General features: G+C 38.7%; 1 protein-coding gene across 3 annotated transcripts in view; it reads left to right on the forward strand.

Annotated features, from left to right (window-relative positions):
* LOC123583926 (JNK1/MAPK8 associated membrane protein) overlaps window positions 1-13,738 on the forward strand; it is a 32,657-nt gene that overhangs the window by 5,896 nt on the left and 13,023 nt on the right. For all 3 annotated transcript variants that reach the window (XM_045451131.1, XM_045451132.1, XM_045451133.1), the window contains exons 4-5: window positions 5,379-5,585; window positions 9,108-9,289. In XM_045451131.1, the coding sequence (XP_045307087.1) occupies window positions 5,379-5,585; window positions 9,108-9,289 (389 nt within the window). The remainder of the gene's footprint in view (window positions 1-5,378; window positions 5,586-9,107; window positions 9,290-13,738) is intronic.

Raw genomic sequence — 13,738 nt, forward strand, 5'->3', positions numbered from 1 at the left:
CTGGAACTTCTTAGCCACAAGCAGGGAAGAGATGGGGGTGTAGAGATGCACCTCACCAAATGTTTTTGAATTGAAGCATGACGTATGTTTAGAGGGAAAGTCATGGAGCAGAGGGTGGGGTTTGGTTTGAGGGTAGAGTGGAGGAGTGATTAGTGCTTGGGGAAGAAAGGAGGTGGGTTTAAAAAGGAATTCGCACAACTTGGGTGTGCTTTGCCAGAAAGGAAATTGGAAAGGAAACAGGCTGCAAAGAACACAAGAGCCATGTCTTGCATTGTCCTGAGATGTTGCCCTCAGGAAAGGAAGCAGAGGCCCAGCTGTGTGAGGCTAGACCTTTTATTCATTGTCATTTCCTTAAGAGCCTATTTGGATATTCTTTTTCTTAATTCCACCTACCCCCGTGAAACTTTAATATCATAGATAAACTGTTTATTTGTTTATGTCATGTATGCATATATGTGCTTTATATATATAACAAATGTAAGATTATTTTATCCCCAAGACCTGACTCTTGACCTCCTAGGTGTGAAGTCATCCATTGAGAATGCATGGGCCAGACTCTCCTGGCAGCTTTCCTTTGTGGTAACCTTGTTTTACCCAGAGTTTAGTATTAAACTTGTTTTTCTTTAAGGCCAGAGCAAAGATCAGCAGAATTGCATATTTTTATGTAGTGCAGTCAGAAGTTGTGCTCCTTGTGTAATTTTTTATAGAATTTGTAACTTTTAGAATGTATTCATTCAGCATCTCTAGGGATGTTTTCAATGTGCCCAATGATATACTGGGTTGTGAGATTCTGAGATGACTAAAATGTGGATGCTCATAGTCCAGTGGATGAGATAGACAAGCCAGGACAGTTTTTGTGAGTTTGTGTAATGGAGGTATGTGCACAGTTTTAAGGTCGGCATGAAGAAGGAAGAAGTTAATTTTGATTCTGAGAATAGGGTGGTGTCACACAAGAAAAAACTGACTTCAAGCTGGACTTTGAAAAGTGAGTAGTTTTTGATAGAGAAATTGAAGAAAGAGTCTATCACACAGCAGGAAAAACATATGCGAAAGGATAGAGGCAAGAAAGAGCACAGTATAATCAAGAAATGAGAGGTGAGGATCCTGTGAAAAAGTAGGGACTAAATGAGAGCAGGACATAAAGAGATGTGGGGCTTCAGGAGTCCTAGGAAATATAAGACCTGGGAATAATGCCAGAGCTGATCTTGAAGGATACACAGCTTGCCAGACAGGTGAGTGAAGCCTGCCCAGATGTGTGGAGGCTTGAGGAAAAAGGCATGTAGCATGGCCAGGAGGTGTGGAAGATAATGCTGGCAAAGAGTATTTTTCCTGAAAGACAGATGGGACTCCTTGAATAGTCTAATAAGGGGAGTTTTAGAATCAGATTTCATTTTGTAAAGATCATGTGGTTGGCTGCAGAAAGATTGAAAGGGAGCATGATGGGAAGAAGTTACTAAATGATAGCAAGTTGGGGGGCTCAGTTGGTTACGCATCCAACCCTTGATTTCGGCTCAGGTCATGATCTCACAGTATGTGAGATCGAGCCCTGCATCAGGCTTGCTATCCGCATGGAGCTTGCTTGGTATTCTCTCCTTTTCTCTCTGCCTCTCCCTAACTTGTGCACACTTTCTCTCTTCCTCTCAAAATAAATAAACATTAAAAAATAAAGTAATAGCAAGAAATGATGAGATTGGGATGTTGCCTCTAAAAATACAAATTCTATAAGGAAGCAAAATATGGGATTATATAAAATGAAATTGTAGATGTTTATTCATTGTTTCCCTATGTGTAAAATCACGTAGGAGTTCAGCTTCCAACAATATGGAGTAATAAGGGGCTCCAAGTGACCCTTCTGCAGGAAGTAACTAAAATTTGAAAAAGGTATACTATTCAAGACATTGCTGGTCTCACTGGAAGCAGGGGAGATCTCCAAGAATTATTTTAGAAAACAAACCAACCCATTCTAAGCGGGGGCTAGAGTGACAAAGCAGACTGAAAGGATGGGAGAGCTGCCTGAGATTAACTGCTGATAGCTGCAGATACTGAATCTGAGGCAGCCAGTGCTAAGCCTAGACTCTCAAGAGGCTGAAGCCCAGTAGTGATGGGCATGCTTCTGGCAAAAACAGCAAATCCTCTTTGCTGGGAATCTTCCCCATTCTCAGTTTAGGTCCATAAGATTCTTGTTCATTAATATGTATTAATGACCTCATATTCCATGGTAAACAAATAAGCTTTATGCCTGAGAGTTGGTAGACATAGCAAACAATATAGTTATGCTTCCAAAGGACTGCAGATAATGGACTTATGACTATACAGTATAAAACTGCTATCTTTACAGTATTAAAGAAATAAAGGATGCAGTCCCAAAGATCTCCAAGAGTCAACAAGAGATTGTTGGGAATGAATAAACAGATTTATTTTAAAAACAAAAGAAATTCTAGAAATGAAATTTGAAAAATGATAGGTTGATCAGTTGAAGATAGAATTAGTGAATTAGGAAATTGATATGTCTAAAGAAATAACAATACAGTGCTGAAAGAAAAGGATATAGAAAATATGAAACATATTAAGAGAAGTGGAGCATAGAATGAGAAGCTATAACATATGTCTGTAATACCTGCCGGGAATCCACCTAGGCTCAATTAAACATTCAGACTTAATGTTTTGAGGTCATACCAAGCAAGCACCAGTGGACCCAGAAGGAACAGCTTGCCCCCAGGGCAGTGTCAGCTTTTGAAGCAATTGAGCTCAGCTGTAGGAAGTTAAAATCCACATCGAGTGGTTGTAGGAATCCAAGCTTAAAGTATTATGCCTTAAAGGAGCAAGTCTTTCTGTAACATGACCATAAGTATGGTTTCCAGAGTCCTGTAAGGGACATCCCAATTATGGGAATCGCTAAACTCAAGAAAGCCAGACTGTGGTGTCCCCATCATGTATTCATTGCTCATTTATAGTTCTCTCCAGTTCAGATGTAGTTTGCCAGTGAAGAGGTTGTGTGTATCCTAAGTAATGTAACCTAGCAGTAAAGTTGACATTCTGCCTTTATCAGGCTTCCAGAGGAACAGAGGTAGAGTTAAGTGAAGGTCAGTCTTGTGTACAGGGGGGAAAAGGTTTCATTTACTCTGCATAGTTTCTAGTCAGAGTCTTCAGAAAAAATAGAGAAAATGAAGGAAAGCCAGTATTTAAATATCTATTAGCTTTAGGTTTTATAGAAATAGTGAGAAACAGATTTGCAGAATTGCTTCTGGGGAAGCAAAACACATTCCAAGCAGAATAAGTAAGAAATTCATACCTATCCACATTATAATTAAACCGCAGAACACCAAAGATAAGAGGCCACTGGTGCTCTGGTCAGCAGCCAGCTTTGTGCTCACAGCTGTCAGCTAGCATCTATTCCAGCCATTTGAGTTCATCATTTTGAACTATGCAGCCCGGTCAAGGCTCTAGATGAGTACATCCCAATTGGTATCACATGGAACAGAAAGGACTGCTCAAGTGTGCCCAAACCACAAACTGGCGAGAGATAACCAGTGGTGTTGGTTTTAAGCAAAGAAGTGTTGGGATAGTTTGCTATGTAGTGATAGATAACTGAAATATTTTTCAGATAGAAAACTCAAAAGCATCTGTAGAATAGTTAATACAAATAAGAGAGTTTACTTAGTAAAGAAGCCGGCTGTAAGAGAAATATACAGGATCAATGATCTCCCTATAGTTCACGTATAGTACCATAGCATTGTGAGACAGCTAAGACCAAGGTAGCTAAGCTACATTGGACTCCTTTGGTGGTCCCTGACAAGCTAATTCTAAAATCTATGTGGAAGTGCAAAAGCCCAAGAATGGCCAAGACCACTGAAGAAGTAGAAGAACATATGTGATATCAAGAATTATTGTCATATTCTCTTGCCTCAGGGATAAATGGACCATAGGAACAAAATAGCGAACCTAAAAACAGTCCAGTTATATATGAAACTTGTATGACAGAAGTGGCATGGCAGTTAGGGCGGGGTGGGGTGTAGGGTAAACTACTTAATAAAAGGCTACTCCTGGGACCATTGGATATCCAAGTGGGAAAATCTAATCTACCTTATATATATATATATATATATATATATATATATATATATATATATATATATTATATACAGAAATCTATTCTAGGTGAGTCACAGATTTAAATGTGAAAGCAAAACCTTCAAACTTTTAGAAGAAAGGATAGGATAATTTTTCTCAGAGTGAGGATTTGTCAGAACCTGAAAATGCTAACCAGAATGTTAAAAATTATTAAAGCCAATTATATCAAAATTTAGAACATCTGTTCGTAAAGATATCACAGTAAAGTGAAAATTCAGCTCCTAAACTGAGAGGAAGACATTTGCAACATATTTGACTAAAACAAATGGATGAACAGTGGAATGTGCACAGTAGTGAAAATGCGTAAAGCAGTGAAAATGACAACTTCAGGGGCACCTGGGTGGCTCAGTCGGTTGAGTGTCCGAGTTCAGCCTTGGTCGTGATCTCACTGTTCCCAAGTTTGAGCCCCCCACGTTGGGCTCTGTGCTCACAGCTCAGAGCCTGGAGCCTGTTTCAAATTCTGTGTCTCCCTCTGTCTCTCAGCTCCTACCCCACTCACACACACTCTCTCTCTCTCTAAAAAATAAACATTAAAAAAAGTAAAATGACTGAACATCTATAAGCAATGCCATGGATGAATCTTGGAAATGCTATTTTGAATGGAAAAAAAAAAACACCTCAAAAGACGTATCACTTTGTAGTATTTAAAAATAAGCAAAACTAGACAGAGTGGTTTTGAAGCATAATCTAGTTGGAATAAAAACTTCAAAAAAAGTGATAAAGAGAATTTAGTATGATGGTTACCTCTTGGGGGAGAGCCAGGAGTGGGAAATGGGGAAGGAACAGAGGTAAATAGAAGCTGTTACTGTTCTAATTACTGGGTTAAATTATGAGCTTATAATGTTTATTATACTTTATAACTAATATATATTATATATAATCTTTTGTGTGCTTTTTATATTTAAGATAATTTAAAATGATGCATAGATAACTAAGACATTTTTAATAATAGTTTGGCAATATACTGAATATAAAGGAAGATCTAATTTCTGCTTTTCTATGTACATTTAGATAATCCTGGCACAGTGTTATCTGAGATGATGATTTCTTTTTAGTAAAGAAGGTTAAATTTTTCTCAAGTGGTTCTCATGTTCGACTTTTCTTACCTGTTTAGAAGATATTTTCGTTTCAGGATTTATCAGTTAAAATTTCCTTTTAGAATCTGTATTTTGAAACATACGGGTATTCTTAAAAGCCATTTAAATACTGAAAAATTTCTGGTAATTGTGCTTCTTTTGTTTTATTAGCTCCAGTGCCCTTTTCCAGCACATCACTGCATTATTTGAATGCAGTATGGCAGCTATTATCACCTTACTTGTGAGCGATCCGGTTGGTGTTCTTTATATCCGTTCGTGTCGAGTACTGATGCTTTCTGATTGGTACACGATGCTTTACAACCCGAGTCCCGATTACGTTACCACAGTGCACTGTACTCATGAAGCTGTCTACCCGCTGTGAGTATTTATATAGACTTAAGATCATTTTAAAAATGATAATTATAGATTGTATTCAGTTCAACAGATTGAGCATCGAAAAATGGCTTCTAGGCACTGGGGGAGATGTACAGAAATGATTTTCTTCTCTTAGGGATACATAGTCTGATAGAAGGAAACAGAAATACATCTTAGTATAATACAAGTCAAAGTATTTTTGTAGTTGGTGTTGAAGTGTGTAAACCATTTCTAAAATAAGCCATAGATGTTTCTTTAAAAAGAATTCTTAGGAAGACCTTTAGGATATGCAGCAGAGAAGCAATATCTGACATAGAGGAAAGAGTATGGGTTCCGGAGCTAAAAACAAGCTTGAGTGTGAATCCCGAGCTGCTGTGGTAACGTGACCATGTTAAGAGCCTCTTGTAACCTCAGTTTTCCCATTGGTAGAAATGGGAATAATGTTATAAGGTGACTGGGAGGATTAAATAAATCTACACGTATCAGATACCACGTGCAGTGCCTTACGTACAGGAAGCACTTAATAAAATAGTAGCCGGCATTAGGAGAGTGCCGGAGTTAATGTTCCTTGTTTTTTTTTCTGAAACAGATGTTTGTAATTTCCATGAGAATATTTTGTTTTAAAAATACCAAATTCAGAAGACTATATTAGCCCAGACTACTTCGCTTTTAGAATTTCTCTTTGTGTTCATTTTGACGTTTTTCTTGGTAAAGCTCTAATATAACAGTCTGGTGTTTATATTCTCATAGTTGTAGCAAGTTACCGTTACATAATATGCTCAAGAAAATAGTCCTTTTTGTGTAGGTTCTTAAGAGTACTAAGTGTGAAAAATAGCCATGCACATGTGTGGAAAAGGTCATTAAAAAAACATAAGTTCTAGATACAGGGATAAGAAAATCTTTCCACCTGCCTACCGTTAAGTCCTATAAATTATTTATTTCCTGTGTATATACTGTCTCTGTCTCTTTATGTACATGTAATTTATATATAAGACTGCATATAAAACACTGATAATGTGTTCTTTGTTGCTTTCATAGAGCTGTAACTCTCAGCTTTGATTCATCTCTTCTCATATACTCTCCTGGGGACTGCAGAACTTAACCTGCTCTTTAGAAAGCTTAATAAATGCATCAGATATACATATAACCATCTTATTTAAAACAAAATCAGACTCATTTACTGCTGGTCACATATATAGTGTTTTTTCTATCTGTAAAGCACATAGTAGGAGAGTCAAAAAATAGAAATGGCAAATAGGTGCTCTCGGCCCTCATTCTGCAGCCTTAACAGCCACATCCTCACACAACTTCACTGATTATGACATTTTCCATCTGTTCACCATCTTTGAATTAAGTGGATTCTTTTTCTCAGTAGCTTTACCAATAGTCACTGTGCAGTGGCCTGTCTGTGTTATTGTATCAATCATACAAAACAGTGGTTTTTGAAATTACAAGAAGATTTTATAATATTAACATTGGGTTTATACATATTTTTTACTTCACATAGGCATTTAAATGTAGCTATATGACCAGACTGGGGCTGAACATTTCAAAAAGCAGCAGGACTACACGGGGCTCCTGGCTGGCTCAGTCAGAAGAGCATGCGACTCTTGATCTCAGGGTTGTGAGTTCAAGCCCCACATTGGGTGTGGAGATTGCTGAAAAATAAAAAAAGCTGCAGGACTACCAAAAGTTATAGTAATTTTTTTTCTTTTGTGAGTCAACAAAACGGTACAAAATTATCAGAAACCTTTTGGAACACTGTTACATTGACTAATGGAGGCTGTTTTCTCCATTGGTGGTATATATAAGCTAGTTCCATACAAACTGAAAAATGCCCAGATACTTTACTGATAGTTACAGTTTTGAGAGGAACTTGATTAGATGAGACATGGAAAAGCATGCAAATTTCTATTATTAGAAACTTACTGTAAAAAACGTTTACATTGCTAAAACCTTATTTATGAGTTACTGAAAATGAGCAATAAATACTGTTGTAACAGAAATTAGCTTGTCAGATTTATCCTATCCCCATATATAGGAGGCATGGCTGAAGGTGGGGTGGGGGCAGGTGGAAGGTAGGGAGTGGGATACAGGGTGGGATACAGGTGTCTGCTTCCAGAGACTGGTTTCCTGGTTCATTAGGAGAGTGACTCACGGTAGTTTTCTTCTGATTAAAATAATCGTCTTTTTGGCACTTTTATGGAACTACAAGTTGCAGGAATAGACAGATTTTATTTTGTTTTGATGTGTTGGTAGGGTGTAGCCTAACAGGACAAAATTCCTCATCTAAGGAGGTCATATAATAATGTGTTGCAATTAGGGCAGCTGGGCTGAACCTAAAAGCTGTCATGGGAGCACAGGGATGCAGTATGATTATGCTGTGTGGAGAGGAGGCTTGTGGTCTGTGTTCTGAAGGCTCCTGTGCTTCCTGTGACTCGCCCCTGCGTAGGGAGGGGTTTGGGTATTCAGATAGTAAAAAATGATCTGAAAGACTTCACGAACAGGAGGTTAGAACTATGTGCATAGAGGGGCGCCTGGGTGGTGCAGTCGGTTAAGCGTCCGACTTCAGCCAGGTCACGATCTCGCGGTCCGTGAGTTCGAGCCCCGCGTCGGGCTCTGGGCTGATGGCTCAGAGCCTGGAGCCTGTTTCCGATTCTGTGTCTCCCTCTCTCTCTGCCCCTCCCCCGTTCATGCTCTGTCTCTCTCTGTCCCAAAAATAAATAAACGTTGAAAAAAAAAAAAATTAAAAAAAAAAAAAAAAAAGAACTATGTGCATAGAAATCCCATTATTCAAAATAAAGAGCTACAAACTATGGCCTGGTGATATAGAGAGATATTTTTACATTTTTCTTGAGATAAAACTACATCGTAATACATTTGAAAAACAGAAAAAGCATACAAAAGTAAAATAATATGTAGTTCCGTTTCTTCAGATGACCGCTGTTAAAAAAGTTGTCTTTCCAGTTTCATTCTGAATGTGTGTATATGTTTTTTAAAGGATATTAAGGTGAAACTATATACATGGTTTTTGTAACCTTTTCTTGTCACTTCATGTTTTAGGCACAGTTGCTTTTGTCCTTAGTATTTCTTCCATAACCTGATTTTTAATGGCCACGTGCTATTCCAACATGAATGTACTTTAAAATTTAATTTCCTAATGTTGAGTATGTATTTTCTTCCTGAATTGTCCTTATTACGTGATTCAATAAAAATCCTTGTTTGTGAAGTTTGTGAACAGTCCCTGATTGTTTTCCTTGGATGAGTTTCTGCAAGTAAAAGTGCTGAGTCACAGAGTGTAAACATTTTTGGAATTTTTGATCCATGTTTCTGAACTGCGCATTGGAAAGGAAGCAGCATACACTTTCCAGCAGTGTGTGAGTCTTTTTGGCCAACCCTCCCCTAGTCTGAATATTCAATAGGTTGACTTAACGCACTTTTTAAACCTTTTTTAGCATCTTCGATTTTAAATTGATCAGTAATAGATACATTTTTGGTGTCACGATTCCGTTTTTTATTTCACAGATACACCATCGTATTCATCTATTATGCATTCTGCCTGGTATTGATGATGCTGCTCCGACCCCTTCTGGTAAAGAAGATCGCCTGTGGCTTAGGAAAGTCTGATCGATTTAAAAGTATTTATGCTGCACTTTACTTCTTCCCGATTTTAACTGTGCTTCAGGCAGTTGGCGGAGGCCTTTTATGTAAGTTTGATGGGTCAAGTCAGTGAAATATGTTAATTTTTATATGTGATAAACAGTGTTTTCTCTAAGTATAATTTTGTATCTTTTTCTTTAAAATAGCTTTTATAATCCCTGAAAATAATGTATTTTTGCTAAAACATATAATAAGTCTTATAAAAAAATAAAAATGGGTTTCTTAGAATAGATATTATCAAGCTAATCAAAGCTGATTTCTATTTAGAGAATACTTTGTATCTGAGGCTTATAACCTCAGTAGGAATACTTTAAAAGCCTGAGTATAAATTAAAAAGAACTGGTTTTTGTATATAATACATGGAAATTACTGTTGATTTTATATACACACACACACACACACACACACACGTGTGTATACACACACACTAGTATGTACTACTTATCATTAAGTTACGTCTTTGGTTTCTGAGTTCCTTTATGAAATCCTTTTGGGTACGGTAAAAGAATCCTCAGTATACTCTTTAGTATAGCTATTCATTTATTCAGCAACTATTTAGACTGAACTGTGACTCAAAAGAAGAATAAGAAGTTGGTGCTAAAGAACTGACATACTACTAGGAAAGCTAGAAGTAGCTGAGAGAACACAGTATAGCACTTAACCTGAATATGTGCCATTGAATGTTGCAGGGATGTTAGATACCACCTTCTCTGTGGAGCCCACCAGGGTACAGAGGGCAAGGCTTCTGGCCTAAAAGAACTAGGCAAGACTGGGCGTCACTATATAGCTTGGTGATGAATTTGGCTCAAGATGAGGAAGGCACTGTGAAGGTGTGGCCAAGGGAAGAGGAAATTGGAGATTAGTCAGGGGTCTATTATCCCTCATATTCTAGTTACAGATCTATTGTTTCCATTGGGCCTGCATAGTATTTGAAAATGTATATTTCCTTCTAGCTCTTACCATTCCCTGTTTTAGTTTTGGCCCACTTCAGTTGTTTACTTGCCTGGCCGGCCTCTATAGGGGTTTGAGGTCACTATTCTTGCTCTAGAGAATAGGGTCCTACTCTTTAAGGATTTTAGGCAGAAGAGTGACACGCCTAGGTTTGCATTTTGGAAAGAGAACTTGGTAACAGTGTGGAGGGTGGATTGGTAGGGGAAGAGAACCTGGGGATCAGTGAAGAGGTTATTGCAGCTAGCCAAGTCTGTCTGACCTAACACAGAGAAACACTGGGAATGGAGAGCTGCTTTAAAGATAGATTTAACTAGATTACGTAACTGATTAAACATAGGCGTGACAGAGCGAGAGGAGAATATGATAGATAGCTTTTTTTTTTTTTTTTTTTTTTTGAGTGCACAAGTTGGGGAGAGGGGCAGAGGGAGAGAGATAGAGAGAATCTTAAGCAGGCTCATGTTCAGCAGAGCCTGGGATCATGACCTGATCCCAGACCTGGGATCAATGCAGGGCTTGATCCCACGACCCTGGGATCATGACCTGAGCTGAAATCAAGAGTCAGACACTCAACTGACTGAGCCACCCAGGTGCCCCCATAGAGTAGCTTTCTAACTTAGTAACTGGTGAATAGAGCAACAGTGAATATTAGAAAAAGCAAATTAGATATGTTGATGAGAAGTGAATTCAGTTGCAGGTATTCATGGAATATTCACAAGAGTACAGGTAATTATACTAGTCTGGTACTTGGGAGAGCTGTCTAGGAGAGAAAGATTTAAGAATTGTCAGCCTTCAAATCCCTGTGTCCTAACCTATGGATGGTGCTATTGTGTAGGACCTCTTGGTTATAAGAGGAGAAAAGGGGAAAAAGCTGTGAAAAGTCTGCCAGGGTTTGGGAAGTTAGCCCAAGGAGACTGCCAGACACCATTGCTTCATATACTGTACCTGCCTACATTGAAAAATGCCTTTTCTGGGGCACCTGGGTGGCTCAGTTGGTCGAGCATTGGATTTCAGCTCAGCTCATGATCTCAAGGTTCATGGGTTTGAGCCCCATGTGGGGCTCTGTGCTGACAGCCTGGAGCCTCCTTCAGATTCTGTGTCTCTCTCTATCTCTGCCCTTCTGCCACTCGCAGTCTGTCTCTTTCTCTCTCAAAGATAAACATTAATTTTTTTTTTTTAAAGAAAAATGCTTTTTCTCACAGTGAGTGATCATTTTGTTAACAAGCCCCTGCTCAAAACACATTCGTTGTGAGGATAGAGGAGTCAGTGTTCACTTGCAGTAAATATAAATTCATGAAGGCTCCTGAGATTAGTCACAGAGGACATTATACGAAGTCATAATTTTATGATAATGAAAAAAATAGATAATTTTTTGTGGGGGTGTCTTAGTCGTTTCAGACGGCTGTTACAATACTATATGTGGCTTGCAAACGACAGAAACTTTTTCTCCTTGTTCTGGAGAATGGGAAGTCCAAGAGCAAGGCACCAGCAGATTTGGTGTCTGGGTAAGAGCCCACTGTGTCCTCCGTGGCAGGAGGGGAGGGAGCTCTCTGGGGTCTCTGTTTTGAGGGCACTAATTCCATTCACGAGAGCTCTGCCCTCATGTCCCCATCACCTCCCAAAGGCCCCACCTGTACCCTCACGTTGCAAGTTAGGATTTCAACAGGAGAATTTGGGGGGGACACAAACTTTCTGTTCATAACAAGGAGAAACAGAAGTCTGAGCAAAGTAGAGCAGCAAGCATCCTCTGGTAGGTAGCTTAAGAGATACTTGGGTCTAGGGAGAGAGGCCCTGGAATTATTAGAGGCCTGTGACAAACTTTTACCTACTTAGAAATATTATTGAAGCCCGTTTTTTTTTTTTTTTTTTTTTAATTTTTTTTTTTTTTTTCAACGTTTATTTATTTTTGGGACAGAGAGAGACAGAGCATGAACGGGGGAGGGGCAGAGAGAGAGGGAGACACAGAATCGGAAACAGGCTCCAGGCTCGGAGCCATCAGCCCAGAGCCCGACGCGGGGCTCGAACTCACAGACCGCGAGATCGTGACCTGGCTGAAGTCGGACGCTTAACCGACTGCGCCACCCAGGCGCCCCTTGAAGCCCGTTTTTAAGCGTGATCTGTATCTGAACTACCAGGGGAACTAAAATGTAGATTCTCGGCACCCCCATCCCCCGGCCTAGTTGCTCAAAATCTTAAATTATTTTATATCCTAGAGTAAGAACCATGCCTGAGCCCAAGACCACCCTCCACTCCCCACAAATTTAGGCCTTGTTAGAAGTTTCCTCTTACCTCAGATGGCTTTTTACTACTCTGTCTTAAATTTGTATCGCTATCAACATTGTTTACCTATTTATAAATATTTATAAATGAATTGTTTGTTGAGGATGCTTATCACTGTTTATAAACTAAAATATTCTAAATGTCAAAAAGGTACTTACTTAGTAAGTTGGAATCGGGCCTGTATAGATAATTCCGAGTTTCTGCCTTCTGCATTCTGAATTAACATTTGAAATTCTTCTAGACGGGTTCCATTGCAATGTAAAATGATAAGTGGTTTCATAAATTGAAGTTGTTTTAAAATAATTATATGAAAAATAATTCAAGATTTCTTTTTCTCAATTTGCTCATTTTAGTGTGCTGTAAATTGAAAACATTTTAAGAGAAAGATAGTATTTTGTAAGAAAAAAAATTTGCTTCAAGTAGAAATAGCTAGAATTTTGACATAAAGAATATTGGAGGGGCACCTGGGTGGCTCAGTTGGTTAAGTGTCTGACTTCAGCTCAGGTCGTGATCTCACAATTTGTGAGTTCAAGCCCCGTGTCGTGCTCTGTACTGACAGCTTGGAGCCTGGAGCTAGCTTCTGATTCTGTGTCTATCTCTCTCTCTCTCTCTCTCTCTCTCTCTCTCTCTGCCCCTCCGCTGCTCATGCTGTGTCTCTCTCTCTGTCTCAAAAATAAACAAACATTAAAAAAAAAGAAAAAGAATATTGGATGATCCATTTATCCTTTGAGGTTTGTTGATACATGAACTTTTCTAAAGAGTAATTAAAACTGAATAACTGTTATATTTAGCATTTCTCAACCAAAGTCCTCCACCTGGATCATGAAACAAAATTATTTGAGTATTTTCTCAATCCTCCCAAGTCAAGTTTGGTACATACTAGTATCATTCTAGATGCATAGATGGAAGTTAATTCTTTACATTCAGTGGATGCCTTAAGGCAGGGGTCTTCAAAGCTAGGCCAAGGATTGTTTTACATTTTTTTAATGTTTTATTTATTTTGAGGGGTGGGGAGAGGGGCAGAGAAAGGGAGAGAGAGAATTCCCAAGCAGGCTCTGTGCTGTCAGTGCAGACATGGGGCTCTATCTCACCATTCACTTTGTGAGATCATGACCTGAGCTGAAACCAAGAGTTGGACGCCTAACTGACTGAGCCACCCAGATGCCCCAAGTTTTGCATTTTTAAATGGTACGGGAAAAAAAGTAGTTAATTCTTAACATGTTAAAATTACATGAAGTTTGGGTTTTGTTGTTTATAAAGTTTTATTG

This window comes from Leopardus geoffroyi, chromosome B3 (assembly GCF_018350155.1).
Source record: "Leopardus geoffroyi isolate Oge1 chromosome B3, O.geoffroyi_Oge1_pat1.0, whole genome shotgun sequence".
Classification (NCBI taxonomy): domain Eukaryota; kingdom Metazoa; phylum Chordata; class Mammalia; order Carnivora; family Felidae; genus Leopardus; species Leopardus geoffroyi.